This window comes from Capricornis sumatraensis, chromosome 4 (assembly GCF_032405125.1).
Source record: "Capricornis sumatraensis isolate serow.1 chromosome 4, serow.2, whole genome shotgun sequence".
In the NCBI taxonomy this organism is placed as follows: Eukaryota; Metazoa; Chordata; class Mammalia; order Artiodactyla; family Bovidae; genus Capricornis; species Capricornis sumatraensis.
In genome coordinates this window covers 117,760,337-117,779,307 of record NC_091072.1, presented here as the reverse complement: position 1 = coordinate 117,779,307, position 18,971 = coordinate 117,760,337, and the positions used below count along the sequence as shown (strand labels likewise).

The window sequence follows — 18,971 nt, the reverse complement described above, 5'->3', positions numbered from 1 at the left end:
GTCACTTTTATTAATTTTTTTAAAAAGAAAGGGAAGAAAAACAGCCTTTGATAGTTTATCTTTCTACTTAGGATTTACTTCTTAAAACAAGCATTTCAAAACTTAGAGTTGCAGATAGGAAAACCTCCAGTTTGTCCATGTGAAGAAGCATATAATGGGGTGACACTGTGAATATCTTCTGAAAATAGCTTCCACTGTATTTAGGTGGATGATGCATGTGTGAGTGAATTTTAAAAGATGAAACTATCAGCTCAATGATGAGGAAATATCAACTGGTATTGGTCCAATAAATAAAGGAAAAAAGAAAAAAACTCCTCTTTTTTCAGAAGAAAGTAAAGTATGTAGGAAAAAAAGCTGACCATAAGTAAATGCTTTTATTTTTGTCTCTGCAGCAGTTTGGCAAAATCCTAGATGTAGAAATAATCTTTAATGAACGTGGCTCTAAGGTAAGCTCCATTTCAGTATTGTGTGCTTGGTTTCTTTTAGTTTTATTTAAAATAGTAAGTAGTCAGAAAACTTAAGTTGTTGTTTTCAGCCTGCAAAAAGTATCCCAGCAATCTAGCTTGATTAGATTACCTCTATACAGAAACCACCAAGGGTCCATACTTTTTCCTAAATCTTACATTGGAGAGTGATGGGATAAAAGTGAGAAGTTTGAGGGGAGAGTGTGGCTGTAAGGAAGAAAGTCTGCCAGAGGCACCATTTCTTTCTCAGATTTAAATTTGGCCGAAGCTTCTTATTTTAAAGGACAAGAGAGGGACTTCCCAGACGGTTCAGTGGTTAAAACTCCACGCTTCTACTGCAGGGTGCCTGGGTTCCATCCCTGGTCAGAGAACTAAGATCCCACATGCTGTGGACACAGCCAGGAAAGTAAAAATAATAAAGGATGAGAGAGAGAGATGACAGGAAAAAAGTTAAATTCTGTGAGAATTCTAGTCAGAATTCTACCAGAACAATTCAGCTTTGAAAAATAGAACTTCAAATTTACATACTTAGGAGAAATTTAATATTTCAGTTATCCAGTTGACTTGCTCTCTCTGTTCAGGAAATTTTGACAAAGCTTAAACACAGGGAGAAGAGATTCAGGTATTCACTGTGGATTTCCTCCTTTAAGTTATACCCAGTCGCAAGCTTCAAGACTAAGACTTGAGGCTGAGAGTCACGTTAGTTCAGTTACAAATGAGTTGGGAGCTTTTCACGTGAGAATGGGCATAATAATTTACCTAGTAGTTTGCTATTTTAAATTCCCAATCTGTATGATTTAGAATTTTATTCCCTAAAATAAGCAGCAGCGCTTTTAGAAATGAGAGAATGGTAAAGTGGTGTTGTGAAAAAATATTTGATGAACTGAATTTTATAAAGTTCTATTTGAGAGTTTTCTTCCTTTTCAGCAGATGGAATATACACCACAGACACAGTCAGATGTGGGCCGGGCTTATAAATATTTACCTTGTTAGATTTCATTCTACTTGCACTTTTAGGTTAGACCAATTGTTTTAATTAATTTTCCTGTGGTCATCTCTGCTAAACTTTGAACATAGCCCTTCGCTATGATTTAATCTCTAAGAATGTAATTTGAGAAAAGCTGAAATGAATAAATGAGCTAATATTTGCCTCTCTTCAGTTTCTTACTCCAAGTTCACCATACACTGGGAACTGATAACATACCTACCGAGTTGTATATATTAATACTTTTCTGCCCCCATCTGTGCTAATACAAATGTATGATTATTATTCCCTTCCTTTAGAGAATGCATCAACACTATAAGTGTTTAATTCTGACTATAATAATTTATTTGTTAATTATTAAAGAGGTAATTATACTCTTAAGCTTTTAGTTTTCAGTTAAAACAAAAAAAGATTAAAGATTAATATGCCTATACAGAACTTTCTCCAGCACTTAACTTGGTAAGTATTTTTGAAGAGAAATCTGTTCAAACCGTAACCAGTAAAACTATTTATACTTGTAATTGCTCACAGTGGATTTCTATGCTTTTGTTGTATAGATTGCTGTATTTTTTGTGAACTTTTTAGATACAAGGTGGAAAAATGACGATAGTTTAGAGATGAGAAGCATGTGAATGTGAAATAAATAGGTGAAGATTATTGACTACATTGTTTATCTAAACCAGTAGTTTAAATGTTTTTGGTTTTAAGTGTATGCACTTAAAATACTCTTTGCTAGACTCTAACAGCCAGAAGCCCAATAAAATTCTATCAGGCATTGAGGACTTGCTCCTTACCAAGAAAATAATTTGAATTCTTGTGAAGCAAAGGAAATTGATCTTTGTAAGGCTTCTTTCACTGACTTCAAGGATTTGCCTACTACCAAAAATTTTTTAATTATCCAATTCAATTGCTTCTCCCCTGTAGTTTTCATTTAAAATGACACAAGCCTTCCTTTCTCTTTGGGGAATCTAAAAGTATATGCTCCTTCTCTCAGCTTATGCTGTGTCCTCACTGCCCCTTTTTCTTTGGGCTACTGCAGGGGAGATAGACTACGTACTGATTGGAAAATGTGTTAAAGAACAAAATTCAGAATTGCCTTGCACCTGCCTTCCAGAACTGATACAAAACCTGTCTTAGTCCTTTGCCCTTCTTAACTGTTACCCAGAGTTCTTTTATGGAATAGGCTTATTAATAGAGATTTATTTTGGAGTCAAAACCTAGATGCCTGTTCCGGGATCCACCTAAGATAAAGTAATGAGTACTTTGGTTTTTGTAAATTAAGTTCAGTTTCTCATTTCTTTTGTGTCTGGACTTGACTATAAAATTACCACATGTCTTGGAAGGAACCAGAGAAAAGGAAACTTACATTTTTAGCTAAGAATTGTTCAGTCTTTTAACAGAGTGCTTTTCTATACAGAAGTTAGCTTTATTGAACTTTTTCTGAAGCAATAATGGAAAAACTGACAAGTTTTTTGACATAAGTAATACTTACATGTAAAACAATATTTAACCAAGTGGGCTGCAAGACAAAAAGCATCTCTTTATTGCCATGTCTTATTTTTTATGAGAATATTGGACCCGGGTTTGTGAATATACCCCTTTAAAAACAAAATGAACACTTTTGCTGCCATGCCCGTTTCTTCCCTGCCTACCAATAGCCTACCTTTTTAGCTTGCCTGGGCAGTAGGATTTCTGTGTTCCAGAAAGTAGTTGCTTCTTTGTTGTTGACTACTTTCCTTTTTTCTCCTTTGACCTGCATATTCTGAATTTGGCTATTATGAAATGAATTTATTTCATTAACATGCATATACATACATATTTATTTAAATTATTTCATGTGATTTTTTAAATCTTCCTTTTACCCCCTACTCCTTTGTACAAAGTCACCTGTATTTAGTTTTCTATGATTAACTGAAATAAAGAATAGACTATCCTTTTGAAAATGTCCAATTAAGATATATGATGAAAAATGGTACCCCTACCAAAAAAATTAATGTACTCAGAATCTAGAAAATGATTATACAGATATGAATAGCTTTATTGATCCTCCAGATTTCACCAGTCACGACAAAGTATTAGTACAAACAATAAGAAGATAACATATGGCAAGAGCAGCCATATATCCTAGTTTATACCTAGTTGTTCTAATTTATACCTGTTGTTTTAGTATAATTGTTAATGTCCTTTTTCTCCCTCAAAGTGTCTTAGTTTGAACAGTAAATTATATTTTCACTCTCCTCATAGATCCTTTAAGTAACAATTTTTAAAAAGCACCCTTTAAAAAATCATTATAAAAGGAAAACATGATGTTTAATGAGAAGGGGGACATACATAGTTCATTAATGAGATTATTCACAATATTCTCATGTAAGTCCTTCCAGTCATTTTTCTTAACGTAGAATCTTTTTTTTCTTCTTTTTATTGGAAGGAAAATAATTTATTCTTGTATCGGAGTACAGCCAGTTAACAGTGTTGTGATGATTTCAGGTGAACAGTTAAGGGACTCAGCCATACATATACATGTATCGATTCTTCCCCAAACTCATCTCCCATTCAGGCTGCCACATAACATTGAGCAGAGTTTCTTTTGCTATACAGTAGGTTCTTGGTGGTTAGCCATTTAAAATATAGAAATCTCACATAGAATCTTAAACAGAACTCTTAAAGGTCACCTAGTTCAACAACCAATACTCTTGACCTTGTACTGTCTGCTAGACACTTTCAATGACTGACTAGTTTTTCAAAAGTTTCTTCCATTGTTAAAATTCAGACCTTCCACAATCCTGTTCACCATCACCCAGCCCTATAGCAATTCATTTGTGATAATTATCAAGCTTATTTTAAAAGAAATACACAGATTCTAACATTTAGATTTTCCATAGAGTTTTGTCAACACACTTTGAAGTACAGTTGTCACTTTTGAAGGGACATGTCTTACAAATACTGACTGTGTAGAAGCTCTGCACTTCCTCAGACAGTGTCAATTATTAAGTCCACTAAAGGACTGCAAAATAGAGCACAGCAACAATTACTGAGATTTCTAGTGGATTTTTAGTTAATGTGTTCTCATTACTTCTCTCAGGTGGCTTTCTGGAATGATGGGAATCTGGGTTTGGGTTAAGCTATAGTTTAGACTGGAGTTTGGGAAGATAAAATGTTTATTCCCATTCCTCAGACATAAGAAGTGTGCTGTAATTTCTCTCCTATTTCCCTGGCTCTTGATTTTATGCAAAGGGAAATTATTTATTTCTAAATATGGTCGAAAGACTGTCTTTGAAATTGCACTAAGTAGGCGTTTGTGATTTTTGGTAAAATTTGATGGGTAATGCTGAAATGAAATGTTTTCATTATATTTAAAACTGATTTAACAGTGCATGTAATTCCAAAAGTCTTAGTTTATTTTCTTTTGTTACCATTTTATGGGTTTTAGTTTTATTTTTCTTTTATTTATTTTTTAATTTCTGTGTTCTGGCCATACCCAGGAGAACCATCTGCTTTTGATTTCTCCCTTAAAAGTTACATGGTAAATTTTCTTTCTCATTCTTCTGAGATGGAAAAATTCAAAGATTATACAAATTTTAAGATATTTTTACAATGCTCATCCTATTGCTTGTTATTTATTGCAGTCTGAGGCCAGACTAAAAAGGTAACAGTTATTCGGCTCCTGTGTGCCCTTGATGACAAATGGATATCAAGGCAGATAGTAACATTTTTGTCACACTCTTGTCGAAGTTTTAACCACACCATACACCTGATAAATACAGCATCTCTTAATTTCCAAAAGACAGCTAAGATAGCTGGTAAATCATGAATTAACACTGATAAGTTTAAATTATTAACATAGAAGAACTTTGGAAGCCGAGAATCTTGTTAAGAGTATTGTCCAGTGCAGTGGCCATACTGACCATTTGACATGTGGCAAGTCTAAATTGAGGATGTGCTTTAAGTATAAAATAAATGCCAATTTCAAAGACTTAGATCAAAAAAAGAATCTTAAACATCTCACTAATAGTGGTTTTATAATGATGCCATGTTACAATTATGTCATATATACTGGCTTAAATAAAATACATTATTGAAATTCATTTCACAAATTTTTACTTTACTGTAGCTAGAAGAAAATTTGAAATTATATATGTGGCTTATGTTACATTTCTATCAGATAGTTCTGGTACAAGCAAATGTGTCAACATAATTTTTTTAATTAAAAATAAAACTTTACTTTTTGTTTATCTGTTCTTTATCTTCTTACATACCTTAAATAGTTACTCCTGTTAAGAGTTTGTGATTATTCGGAGAGTTACTACATTTTCCTATTTGATAAATGTATGATCATTTTGAAGCTCTTCTAAGGAAACTGTTGGGTTTAGACATGATTGTATGAATTTTTTTTTTCAAAACAAGAGATCCAAATGACCAGACTTAATATGAATTATATTTCTAAGAATAAAGAAACATTAAGCATAATTTTGTGGAAGCGAGTTTTACTGTTAGTAACTTTATTATAAGTCTGGGAATATCCTTAGCTCAATTCCTGGCACATTTTCAAAAATGGGTAAATTTTATTAAAGGAGCAGTACTTTAAATTTTTTTCAAACTTTGAGTTAATATTCATAAAACCAAATTGTAAATGTGACAGATAAGCAGGTAGGAAGGAAGCTGAGTTGATGGAAAATCACCTGTTTGAAATTTCCACTCAAGATAAAAGTACTTAAGAACAATACTCCAAAAATGCTGGTGATGCTTCTCCCCTTCCTTATCACAGACCTTAATCCTGAGAAGTGTATCCTAATTTCCTGGTGCTTCTGAACAAATTATCACAAACACAATAAGCCACACTGTGTGGCTTAATACCTCACAGATTTATTATCTTGCAGTTCCGGAGATTGGAAGTCCAAAGAGGGTCTCACTAGGCTAAAATCAAGGTGTCAGCGGCTGTTTTCCTTCAGGTGGCGCTAAGCGATGGATGCTCCACTGTCTGCCTTGGTCAGCTTCTGGAGGCAGCCCACATTCCTTGGCCTGTAAGCCTCCCTTGCACCTTTAAAGTCAGCAATGGCCAGCCCAGCCTTTCGATTCTGACTCTTCTCTTTTCCTCTTTCACTTGTAAGCACCCTTGGATTACATCGGGTTCACTTGGATAATCCATGATCATCTCCCTATCTCAGGGTCATTAATTTAATCACATCCGCAAAACCCCTTCTGCCCTGTAAGGGAACACATTCACAGGGGATTAGGACATGGACAGCTGGGGGGCTGTTTCTCTGCCTGACACAAGGTCTGTTTACCTTCGAAGGAAAGAAAGAAATCCTCTTAGCTCTGTGTTTCTTATCAAGAAATCCCAAAATTATCAACAAGGCCTTCTTCCTCCTCTTAGGTTAGTAAATATGCCTGTAAAGATGGCTTCATTTTTAAGTCTTTGGTACCTTAATTAGAATTTCTTTTAGTTTATAAGTACTTTTCCTTATAAAATATTTTAAAAGCATTTAAAAGTGAAATTTTGTTCTAGAATACTGAAGTCATATTGAAAAAAATCTTACACGTGTAGGCTTCAATGTTAAACTTTGTCATTTGCTGACCATGAGCTGCCAATGCTTATGATACCATGCAGCCACTGTGTCACAGATGGCCCATCAACACATTACAGAAAGGAGGATCATAGAACACATTTAACAATTAGATTTGAAAGCAGAAATTTAAAAAACTGTGGGACTAATGTAATTTAGTTAATGGAATTCAGAACTTAGATTTCGAAGTGTAATTTCTAATTTTCTCACCATTAGCTGTAGAAAAAAAGCTACACAGAAGGAAGAAGACCTTACTGTTGCTCTGGGCCTTGTTGATGCTTGAGTCCTTAACCTCAGGTTGACTCCATGTCTTTACTTCAAAAGGAGACCAACAGGTTAATCCTTTCTACCCACGGGTGTATTTAAAAGACAAGTATGTATGTATGTATATGGGTATATAGATACAGATAATCAATGCTAGAATTAAAAACTTAGGTGCTAGTTGGACATCAGATAATTTATAGTTCACTAATTTAACTGAAGGTATCAAATGTATGAGGCTGTGACAAACAGTTGAAATACAGCTTATAGTACTTCTAAAATGTGATACAAAACCTCATTACAACCTGCAACCTTTTTTAAAAGATTTGACTTTCCTATTGGAGGGCTCTCCAGGATTGGAGAACTGGCTTCCTGCCTTAGATGCTAGTGTGACAGATGGAATAATTAATTAGTAGCTTGCCCTTGTACAACTTGAGTTGTCAAAGTGGCTATAACATCTTGATATCAAAATTTGTTTCTGAAAATGAGTTCCCATTGATATTTTCAATGCATATACATTTTAAAGGAACATTTTTCATTAAAATTACCCATAGTATTATATCCTAAGCTACATATTTTTTACAAAAAAATTCTTTTCAGCTTAGCATTTCACTTTCTAGATATCCAGATTGAAGGTGAAGGTAATCCATTGGAATCCTCCATGGATTGCTACCCCATCATATAATCATTTAGATGCTGAGTCATCAGATCCTTCGGAATGATGAAATTGCTTTTATAAAATCTTATCGAACAGTGCACATTGCTGGCCATCTCAGTTAAGAATGTGTGTCATATATATAGGAGTGCTCATGGATTAAGCAGCAAAGCAGAACTTCAGTAAAAGTAAAGGGTTCCGGTTATCCTACAATGGAATATTCAAAGAATGCTAGAGGGACAGTGAAGCTATTGAAAAATGAGGACTGTCTCCGAAAATCTAAGAAGTTACCGCTCTACAGAGGAAAATAGCTTGAGAAATTGTTATAGTTGCTGAGAAGCGAGACAAGGACAAGGCGCCTAGAATGAAGCTGATAAAGTGCTTTTTGAAATAGTCCTGCAGTATATAGTAAATCCTGCTGGTGTTGAAATTGGTAGCAGGATGATGACCCAGACTGGCTTTTCAGATATAGCGTGAACAAAGGAAGTAGAGGAAAGGGCATCCCACTCCTGTATTCTTGCCTGGAGAGTCCCATGGACCGAGGAGCCTGGCGGCTGTAGTCCATAGGATCGCAGAGAGTCAGAGACGACTGAAGCAACAGCACACGCACATACACTCAAAGGAGTAAAGCGCGTTAGCTGCCTGGTCTCCTGCATTTTCTGCTGACAAATGAAAGCCTCATGGTTTGTTTGTTTCCAGTGTCTATGGTGGACAAATAAATTAATCCTATTACTGTTCTATGGTATTCTTTCCTGTTGAATAGTACGCAGTTCATGTCACCAAGTAGATCTCACTCCCACTGTCTTTTGACGATTCCTTTTCTCTCTACATATGGAAAAAAACGAACACATTGAGTAGGCTTCAACAGATGTATAATTTAGGCAGATCTGGACAAGCAGTTTCTGAACTCCAGCTGAACATATTCTTACTCTTGTGTCAATCTGTTTGTTTAAAATTCACATTGAAGAAAAGTTATAATCGACCACTGCCTCATGGTCTTTTCATTTGCTTAGACGAACATGAGTGCTCTCTTCTCCCACACCCAGTACCCACGAATCAAACATCCACACTATGTCTTAAATTGTTCCATTCCCAGAGGAATTGATGGTGCTGTAAGACGTAGGCCAAGTGAAGCTAAAATGGTTAGACCTCCTAACAAATTCATTTTATGACACTGGCACCCAAATATCAAGCTTCATATAGAAGTTGCTGAGGAGTAATAGATTTGATTATTTTTTAGTATTAGATAAAGGGACATGTACATTAACAGCATGAAATGAGAAAGATAGGATTATTTTTAAATGTTCAGGTTCTCGGTTGACTAGTTTGACCCGAGTAACTCTCTACCTCACTTTTGGTCTGGCCTCACATGCTTTTTGTTTTATTTCATTATTATTATTGTTGTTGTTAATCACATTATTACTATTATCACTACTACTATAGTTCTTTATCCTTTTATTGGATTTCATTTCCCTTTACAAAATATGCATGGACCAACAATGTGACTTTGGGAGAGTATTGCTGAGTTGTTGCTGATGTCAGTTTCATACTGTGATTTTTTTTTTCTATTTACCAAGAAATGAGTACCTCAATATAACGATGTGCATGTTTTCCCCCCTTCTCCCGCTGCATGCAGGGATTCGGGTTCGTAACTTTCGAGAATAGTGCTGATGCAGACAGGGCCAGGGAGAAATTACACGGCACCGTGGTAGAGGGCCGTAAAATCGAGGTGCATGTCTTCAATAATTCAACTTCTGGTTTATATTTTTATTTCTCTTTTTATGTATTGCCTCACTTACTTCACATTTGGAACCCTGTCTTGTTTGTGGTGTGTGTATTGTGTCTCTGTGTCCTTCACTTTCTTGCACTAAAATGCTATAAAAGTAACGCTTCTATCCTCCCCCCCCCCATTTTTTGATTGTTTGGGGGTTTTCCTTTCAATTTACCTGTGTGCGAATGTATATGTATTTGATTTCATTTACTTTTTTCCTCTGAGATGTTCATCCTTCTACTCTCTTGATTTTTTTCCTTTGCTTCGGTTTGGGAGACTCTGAAGTCCTGTAATCAGGCCAAAATAAAACTAACGTTGAAAACGTCTAAAAACTGTCCAGTTTAGAAATGTGTCCTGTAATGAATCAAGGGGCCAGCCAGTATCCTCTCTCTCTTGGGAGTCCAGTTTGCCTCCACCTGCGTGTAATAAGTAAGGAATAAAAGATAGTAGAGGTTGGGAGGTGGGGAGGAAAGAATCCAAAACTCATGTGGTTTTTAAATATATTTAATATCCAGAATTTCAGCAATTACTGGATAAAATTCTCCAGCAGAGGGTTGGGTGGCCACTTGTAGCATGTACTAAAACTGAGACTGAGTTGGCCACCTGGTGCTCACTGGCCCTTTTCATCACACGGTGAAGGTTAACTGGCTCCTTTCCCCTTTCCCAGTTTTTAAAAGTATGAAATATAAAAGCCACCATTTTGAGTAAGATGTCTGCATATTTTGCTTTTTTTCCCCCCCTCCCTTTCCAATGGTTTAGCATTTAGGGCCCTTCACTTGACTCACTCTTTCCATGGTAACTATACACAATGCTGGCGATGGTGCCCATTGGCGGTAAGTGAAACCAAAGCACTAGAGAAGAAGCTTTTTAAAAATGTAATTACGAACAAATAAGAAAGAAAAAGTCCATCTGCCATCTCACATTAACACTACAAAATGTGATTTGACTTGTTCCTCTTCCTTTTCCTTTCCCCCTTTTATTTTCAATGCTGTTGAGTAATGCCGCCTGGACTCTGGATGTACATATTGTTTTGTAGCCGTCTGAGCTGTTTGAGTACTGACGTCATGGTGATTTTTTTCCCCTTGCACATCTTACTCAGAGTTACTGAACTCCAGTTTGGCTGGTTTTATTAATGCACTTCCTGCCCCTACTTCCTTTCCTCCTTTTTCCTCTTTCCCAGACCTCTGTTTGTAGCTATGACTGCCCCTTCTTTGCCCTTGACAGCTCTCTCTCCTGCCCGTGACAGCCTTCCTGACTTTCTCTCTTCTCTTCCCTTGCTTTTTGTTCTCCTGACCCACTCTCTTCCCATCCTCCGCCCTAGTCCTTCCCGCCCCTTCTCTGTTCTGTGCAGCTGTTGGTCTCTTTGCTGACTGGTGGTTTCTGATTGGTTCTGGCCATTTTTCCTTTAAGTGCTTGGGTGCTTTCTGCTCTAGCAGCTAGCTAGTAGAAGCATTCTAATCCTTGTCTGTGAGAGCCTCGCTCTTCACTTTCTCCCGTCTTTCCAAAATTGATTGTTTTTTTTTCTTTCTTTTATTTGTGTGTGTGTGTTTTTTAACTGCATGCTCTCAGTCTCATCATTGTTGTATCCCATTCTTTCTTTTTAAATGTGAAATGTTGATATGATTTTATGGGCAAACTAGAGTAAATGAAGTTTCAAGCTCTTCCTCACATAGGAAGGTGATCACTATACAAATCTTAAAAAAACACAAAACATTTTTGGTTCCAACTCCACCTAAAATTGGTGGAGTTTTTGGTAGCAAATTTATTGCTATTCAAATTTAACATAATATAAATCCACAGAGTGAAATAAAACATTTTGTATAATTTTTATGTTTTATAATTCTTTTAAGAACTGGTCTGTTTCTATGTACCTGACAACATAGTATATAATCAGGTTCTATTGTAAGGCTCTACCCTCCTTGCAAGAACTTTGGAGCTGATTCTGACACTGGACTGACTACAGGATCCTGGCTTCTAAGCCCCATTCATCTTTTCTTTATCAGCACCATCTTTATAATGCCTACTTACCTTAGCACTGAGAATGCTTTAATTATGCAGTTCTGTAATGAGGGTAGAGAGTACCATAAAACAAAAGAAACATAAAGCTTTATTTTTTTTTTCAGTTCTTTTAAGTGCCTGATTTAACAGCCTTCTGAAAACTTTCTTCTTAAATGAGGAGGGCATATAATCAAGAAAATTCAAAATAGTCCTAAAGCCTATCAACATAGGAATCTAAGTTCCTATACTTTTTTTTTTCAAACAGTAAAATTTTATATAAGCATGTAAACAACAATAAACATAAGAACAGATCAGATCCACAGATTTTTTTTCTCCTATTTTCCTGTAAATCTGTTTCCTGAACCAATGTAGCAAGCCTCTGTTTTATTAATGAACTTCAAAGTTCACATGCAAACAGGGCTCTTTCCAATTTTATCCATATTTTCCTCAGTGCAGAGACTTCTCTGTTAAAAGATCTCCAAAGAACTTGGCAAATGTACTTTTTCTTTGGAGTCCTGGGTGGTAAAGTTGCCCTAGTTTTCCATTTGAAGACCAAGAAACTGTATTTTACTCTTGTTAGCCTCATTTAATGAACACTTTAATTAAAATACTATATTAATATTTTATATTGCGGTATTATTTAAATAAATTATCTCTGAAATTTGCATTGTAAACTGAATACTTTGTTATTGAATAAGCACCTCCATGTTCCCTAATGTGGTCTCCTTTCTCCCTGCCCCCCCTTTCTACTTTGTACCTGTAGGTGAATAATGCTACAGCACGTGTAATGACCAATAAGAAGATGGTCACACCATATGCAAATGGTAAGAGGTTACGAATCATCTTCAGAAAAATGTCACTTATGTCATCTATTCTTGTATAGATACATGAACTTTTCACAAACATCAAAGACTTTCTTGATTTCAGTCTTCAATTTTTTTCATGTACATTGAAGTATTTTTTTTACCTGGCAGAGTTAATTTTTATAAATTACCTTTTGTGTTTTTTTAATTATTACAGTCTTAGTCTCAGTAAAATCCATGTTATATAGTGTGAGCATGTCATTTGAGATTTCTGCTCATAACCCTCTTTTAGCTGCTGAAGTTCTTTGTAATATGTTAGGCTTGTTCAAGATCTTACTTATCTGAACATGAGTGGAATAATTCTTGACCTCTTGTTCTCCTTTTAAAGGAATGCTCTAGAGGTAATAGCCACGGGGTATGTGTTTGTGTAAAATTAAAAATATTTTATATTTGATGGCTACATGTTATGTAGTGAGTTTTATAAATGTTTCTCATTAAGTGGGAATTTTTCTGTAAATATTTTGTTTAACAAAAACAGAACTTCTGCTTCAGTTGTCAAAAGTTAATCTAGATTCATGTTGCCTGAGTAAGACAGGATATAATTTTAATCTATAGCACAAGAGTAGTTTTGCACACTGTGTTCCACAGGACCATCTTTCGGGGGGAAAGAAAACTGAATGGACTGAGTCTTGAGGCCCATGGCTCTACTTTGAAGAACCTCATTCACTATTGTATATTTTAGAGTTCTGCATGAGATTTTATCTAGAGTAAAAAGAAGAGTTTCTCCCTCTTTTGCTAGAGTATGACAGTATGTGCTGGTAATGTCTTAAGTCAAGAAGAAATGTATTAGTTGGCCTTCAATAAATATGTGTAGCTCAGCTTTTCAAATAGAGTATAGCATAATTTGCATTTATTAGCATAACTTGCATTTTCCTTAGTCATTTTACTAGTGGTGTATCTTGGGATACCATCACCTTCCAAGTTACCTTTTGTTTTCTTCTTTCCACTGCTTCACAAAAACAAGTTTTTGCAATTTTGATTTTTAAAAAATCAAATTTAAACAAAATAAGGAGAGGCAAAGTATGTCGGATTTCCTTTAGATCCAGTGGGACAGACAGAGCTACTGACTGGAATTGAGAAGACTAAGGAATTCTCCTGTTTAATCTGTCTCTCCATTTTACTCTGTGACAGTGGGCCAGTTTCCTAACCCATTTCTGTTTTCACCACTATCAAGTGGCAGCCAGAATTTTAGCACCACCAGGCTCTTCTTTAGAAGTCATCAAAATCCAGCCCTCTTAGCTTATTCTTCAGGAAATAAAGCCCAGGGAAATATAATACGGATATTTACTCATTGTCCCAGAAGTGGTGCCTATCTTACCACTCTTTTTCAGTTTTGTGAAAATCAAGTGACATAAACACTCGTAAAAATACATTGTAAAGTGTACAAAACTAAACATATTCAAGCTTTTGTTGACAATATTCCATTATTATCGTGTGCATCCATTGTATGCATTTAAAGGGAGTGCTTAAGTAGTAGTGCCACTGATAGGAAAGGAAAAGTTCATTTTTTAATATTATTCTAAATCACTACTCAAGCCTACTGGAGGCAGACTTTAGAAACCTTCAGCTGCTGTGTTAAAAAGAGATTCTCCAAAGAGCATGCTAGGTGCCTTCTGGTGAATTCTCAGCATGTTCTTACTGGCTTTGAGTCTCCTGACTTGTCTAACAATGCAGAATATTTGTGCTTTTACAACTCCAGTAGGATTTAAAGACAAATTTTGAAATTTTCATGCAGAATAATGAAGAGGCATGTCTATAAGCACATAAAATAATGAATGGGGGATTGGAATGATTCCAAATGAATGGGTTTTCTCTTGAGTAATGTCTTTGCTTATAGTCGTTTAAATCTGGTGATTGGCCTTTTCGTCTTTCCAGTCGCATATTTATAGAGTAGCAGTGACACAATCGGAGAAGGCGATGGCACCCCACTCCAGTACTCCTGCCTGGAAAATCCCTTGGGCGGAGGAGCCTGGTGGGCTGCAGTCCCTGGGGTCGCGAAGAGTCGGACACGACTGAGCGACTGCACTTTCACTTTTCACTTTCATGCATTGGAGAAGGAAATGGCAACCCACTCCAGTGTTCTTACCTGGAGAATTCCAGGGACTGGGGTGTGGGCTGCCATCTATGGGGTCGCACAGAGTCAGACAGGACTGAAGCAACTTAGCAGTGACACAATGTTGCAATGTTATAAAAGAATTAAACCAAAGGGCCAATTTTTCAGAAAAGTAAAATGGCTTTATTTATTTGTAAAAATTTTATAAAATGATAAAATTCAAGAAATATTCTTTAAGATTTTTCTTGTAGAATGCTACTCTATCAGTGGGCATTAGAACATTTATCTCTTTTTTTTTTTAACCACTTACCATATTCCTATAAATATAAAAAAGGAATTGTAGAAATTAAAGTGACATCAAACCTAATGTTGTTTAGAAATACTTAAAATGTTTACACTAATGTTCTGTAGTGGTCTTGTATTCTTTAGCTTAAAAGTCTGATTCATGTAAATATGCTTCTTATAAATTAAAATCTCAGAAGACATGCACCAAAGTTAGGAACATACCTTGAATTTTATCATTGCATATCTCTCCTTGGTGACTTGGTTAAATAAATTCCAGTGAAATCTCAATGGGAAATCCCAATGAAAGATTTCCATTTACCCAGAATACCATTAGCATGCTATAAATGAACCTGGAGTTCAGAGGTCCAGGTCATATTTTAATTCAGTCAAAGGATACTGTTTTATAATAAAACAGCTAGAGTAATAAACAATGTCAAGATGATATAGAAGACAGCGCATCACAGTGCGATACCAAATTACATATATTGTGCCTTTTTCCCTTCTTCTAAACAAGGACTAGGTCATTTAGCCGTTCTGTGAGAGACAGTGTACAAAACCCCAAGGATTTATTTGTATTTCTTTTTCCTTCTCTCATTCCCTCTCCATCTTCCTTCCTTCTTCCCTCCCAATTTTTTTCCCACCTCCTCTTTCCCCTACCGCCTCTCCCTCCGCCAGATCTTCATTATCCCTTCACTGTGCTAGTCCTGCTTAAAGAGGGTCAGGTCCAAAAATATCATCACCCTCTCATGGAAACACCCACCGGCATCCTAAAAAGAAGATGGTACCAGGCAAAAACGAATCCAGAGCATCTGAAGCCCTCCTTTACCTTCTGTCTGTTCCTCATGTAGTCTTAAACATTTGCTCACTGTCCTCTCTTCCATTCCAGGTTGGAAATTAAGCCCAGTAGTTGGAGCTGTATATGGCCCTGAGTTGTATGCAGGTAGTATTTAAGTTAATTTTTCCATTTGTGCTATTTACATATATATTTATTTTTATATATGTATATAAATCTATTATTTTTCACTTTCCTACTCCTTGGTAATCTTTTTGCACCTTTTCATTTCCTAAATACACTTAGCATCCAGCTTCCAAGCAGATGTGTCTCTAGGCAACGATGCAGCCGTGCCCCTGTCAGGAAGAGGGGGCATCAACACTTACATTCCTTTAATCAGTAAGTAGCCTATGTTGACCTGGCATGGAGTTTGAGAGTTTGACTGTTGTGAGTAAACAGCGAGGTATTGATCTTTTTGTACCCCCAAATACACGTAACTGTAAAGGAGGCATTCACGAGAGAGTTAAATACTATCATTAATGCCCTGTCCTGTGCTAGAATCTTTTTGATCAAATGTTAAGATGGCCATAAAGCACAGATAGTCGGAAAAGGTAGAAGAGAATGAGGGCATGTAAAGAAAATTTTAGTTTTGCACTTTGGTAATGAAGCAAACAAAGAAGGGACTATTGGTGGAACATATACATGCTATCTGCAAGTCAGCTCTGAGCCCTTGAGTAGAATACCACTCAAACGCTGCTCCAGTTTTATTGATTATTCTCAGCTCTGTTGGTACCTCTAAAGTCATTTTGACCTGAGCTATTTAGCTCCAGCAAGAGATATAATTAAACAGAGTTCAGTGGATACGGAATCAATGTCCCTGCATGCTTTGCAGAGGATAGCACACTTAAAACAGGCCCTTAGAGACTGTCTGCCTCTTTAAAGGACACAGGGCTGCAGAGGAGAGGCAGTTTCCTTCTCACCTCTCATTTCTGGATTGAAACATGTTAGATAAAGAGTAAGGTGGACTCATGACGTGTCTGAAGACTATTTAGTGTGCCTTGGAATGTGGTGGCATGTCAAAGCACAAAAGGATATGCTTATGAAAAATAATTATTTAAATTGACGTAATAACATCTGGAAATAAGATTAATAATCAGTCAGTGAAAGAGTTTATATCAAACTTAAACTGGTTGTAGAAATGAAAAGTGTCATCTCCATTATGGCAGCAGTTCTCAAGTTTCTTGACCTGTTTCTCATCAGCTTGCATTGCAAGGCCAAAATTGGGAAGGAACAAAGAAAACTCATGATTTGTGATAAGTGAGGCATGGTGTCAATGAGTTATGGCATATCTCATATTTCCATTTCTTTTTGAGAAAAGTTGTGATGTGGAGGTACCTTTTCATCTTTCCTGTAATTGTTGTAAAGCAGGTTGTGATGTTACACGTGCTGCTGAATGCAAGTTGACATTTCTGTCATATTTTGGGTCTCCCTTTAGTTCCTGGCTTCCCTTACCCAACTGCAGCCACCACGGCGGCCGCTTTCAGAGGAGCCCACCTGAGGGGCAGAGGGCGGACGGTATATGGCGCAGTCCGAGCGGTACCTCCAGCAGCCATTCCCGCCTATCCAGGGTAAGCAGTAGATTCCCAAATAAGCAACTGGATAAAACCAGAATACCATGGCCCTCTTATAACTTCTGGGTTGTTGCCCTGCCACATAGTAGAGACTCGTTGAATATTTGCAAATTAACAGATTAGATGGCAAGAACCATACCATTGTCAGAATGTAACAGAATATCAATGCATTATATAAATCTTCATCTTGGCCACCTTAAGCCCTCACAGTAGTGGCTTAAGACAGTAGCCAGAACTGTCTTGTGTTCACTAGCAGTGTGTTGGCATGGAGTTCACTCAGCATCGCACGAATTTGGATTAACACTCCTGCAGAGAACCAAACTAGGAGCTGAAGATTGTAGTGCAAGACTGCATCTGCTGGGCTCACCCCTCACCACCACCCTTGCTGGGGCTGAGGCTCTCACATGTGCCCTCCCTTATGGTTTCACTGCCTGGGTGGTGAGCAGCAGAGCTAGTTACCCACAATGGATTTGCTTTCTTTGTAGGAGACGGATTAAAAGAGGTTAATTCAAAGATGAGCCAAGTCCAATTGAATCAAGGGAGAAAGGGAGAAGTAGGAAGAATTAAACTACAGTTGGCTTCTGAATGATGGTAAAACAACTAATGGAGCTGAGCATCCTTCACCTTTTGATTTTTGTATGGAGGGTGTCTCATGCAGTGGAATGATTCCATAGCAACAAATAAATCCTTTGTTACTGAATGGGGGAGAAGGAGTGAAGATGGCAGGTTTTGATTTCCGTTGTTTCTCAAGGTCAGCCTACAATGTATATTTTTATATAAAAAGTGGACTTTTATAAGTTAGTTGTATCAGGACTTTTCTTTCTTCAAAGATGTGATGTTTGTGTTCCTCATCTTTTTTCTGCCTGTGACAGGTTTTTTTCCCATATACTTACTGAAGAATAAACAGTGGCAGAGCAGCCTATTCATTGCTACTTAGTAAAAATGTAAAGGGAAAGAGCCTCCTTTGTAGGTCCTTTTCTGACAGAGAAATTGACTGTGAGGTGTACTAATTTAGTAGTCAGTCATAGACCAAAGGGACATGCCATTCGGGGTCCTGAATTACCCAGAATTAAAGCATTTTTATCAGACAAGACAAATATGGGTGTTGAAATTGGCAGGCTCCAGAAGCCACTGGAAGGGGAACTACTTTAGAAATAAACCTTTGTTTGCAGTTTATAGATGTTTAAATCCCATGCATTCCATCATCTCCATCTTCTACCATTACTTACTTTTAATTTTATCCTTTTTTCCCTCTCAACTTGACCTTTGACCTTCAACCTCTGACATCTCCTTTTAAAGAAGTGACTAAAGATATAATATTGTTTCATCAAGAAATATTCAAGTAAAACATAAAACTGAGCCTTGGATGTTCTACACACTAGGAAAATTGTTTACAAAGTGTCTTCCATTTCAGTCCAAAAGATGGTACTGTCATGTTTGCAAAGAGATACTGCTCACCAGAAACATGGGATTGCATTTTGTAATATTCCTGAGTTACTTTATCAAGTGGTTGAATTCATTCCTATTTAATATAGGTCATTTCAGTATATTGGCCAGACTTGAAAACCCATTCTCTACCAAGTCTGTGTTAGGTATATATTTGCTCAAAGATATTTTACCTTTATGTCTAATCACATCAATTTCTGTGCATTACATTGAACACTGATTT

General features: G+C 36.5%; 1 protein-coding gene across 9 annotated transcripts in view; it reads left to right on the top strand.

Moving 5' to 3' along the window:
* Positions 1-18,971, top strand: part of RBFOX2 (RNA binding fox-1 homolog 2) — a 289,425-nt gene that overhangs the window by 254,499 nt on the left and 15,955 nt on the right. For 4 of the 9 annotated variants that reach the window (XM_068970554.1, XM_068970558.1, XM_068970553.1 and 1 more), the window contains exons 5-10: positions 393-446; positions 9,566-9,658; positions 12,462-12,522; positions 15,786-15,839; positions 15,978-16,070; positions 17,167-17,299. In XM_068970554.1, coding sequence (XP_068826655.1) covers positions 393-446; positions 9,566-9,658; positions 12,462-12,522; positions 15,786-15,839; positions 15,978-16,070; positions 17,167-17,299 — 488 coding nt within the window. Of the gene's footprint in view, positions 1-392; positions 447-9,565; positions 9,659-12,461; positions 12,523-15,785; positions 15,840-15,977; positions 16,073-17,156; positions 17,300-18,971 lie in introns of all 9 variants that reach the window. The other 5 variants (XM_068970557.1, XM_068970556.1, XM_068970562.1 and 2 more) reach the window with 4 other exon arrangements.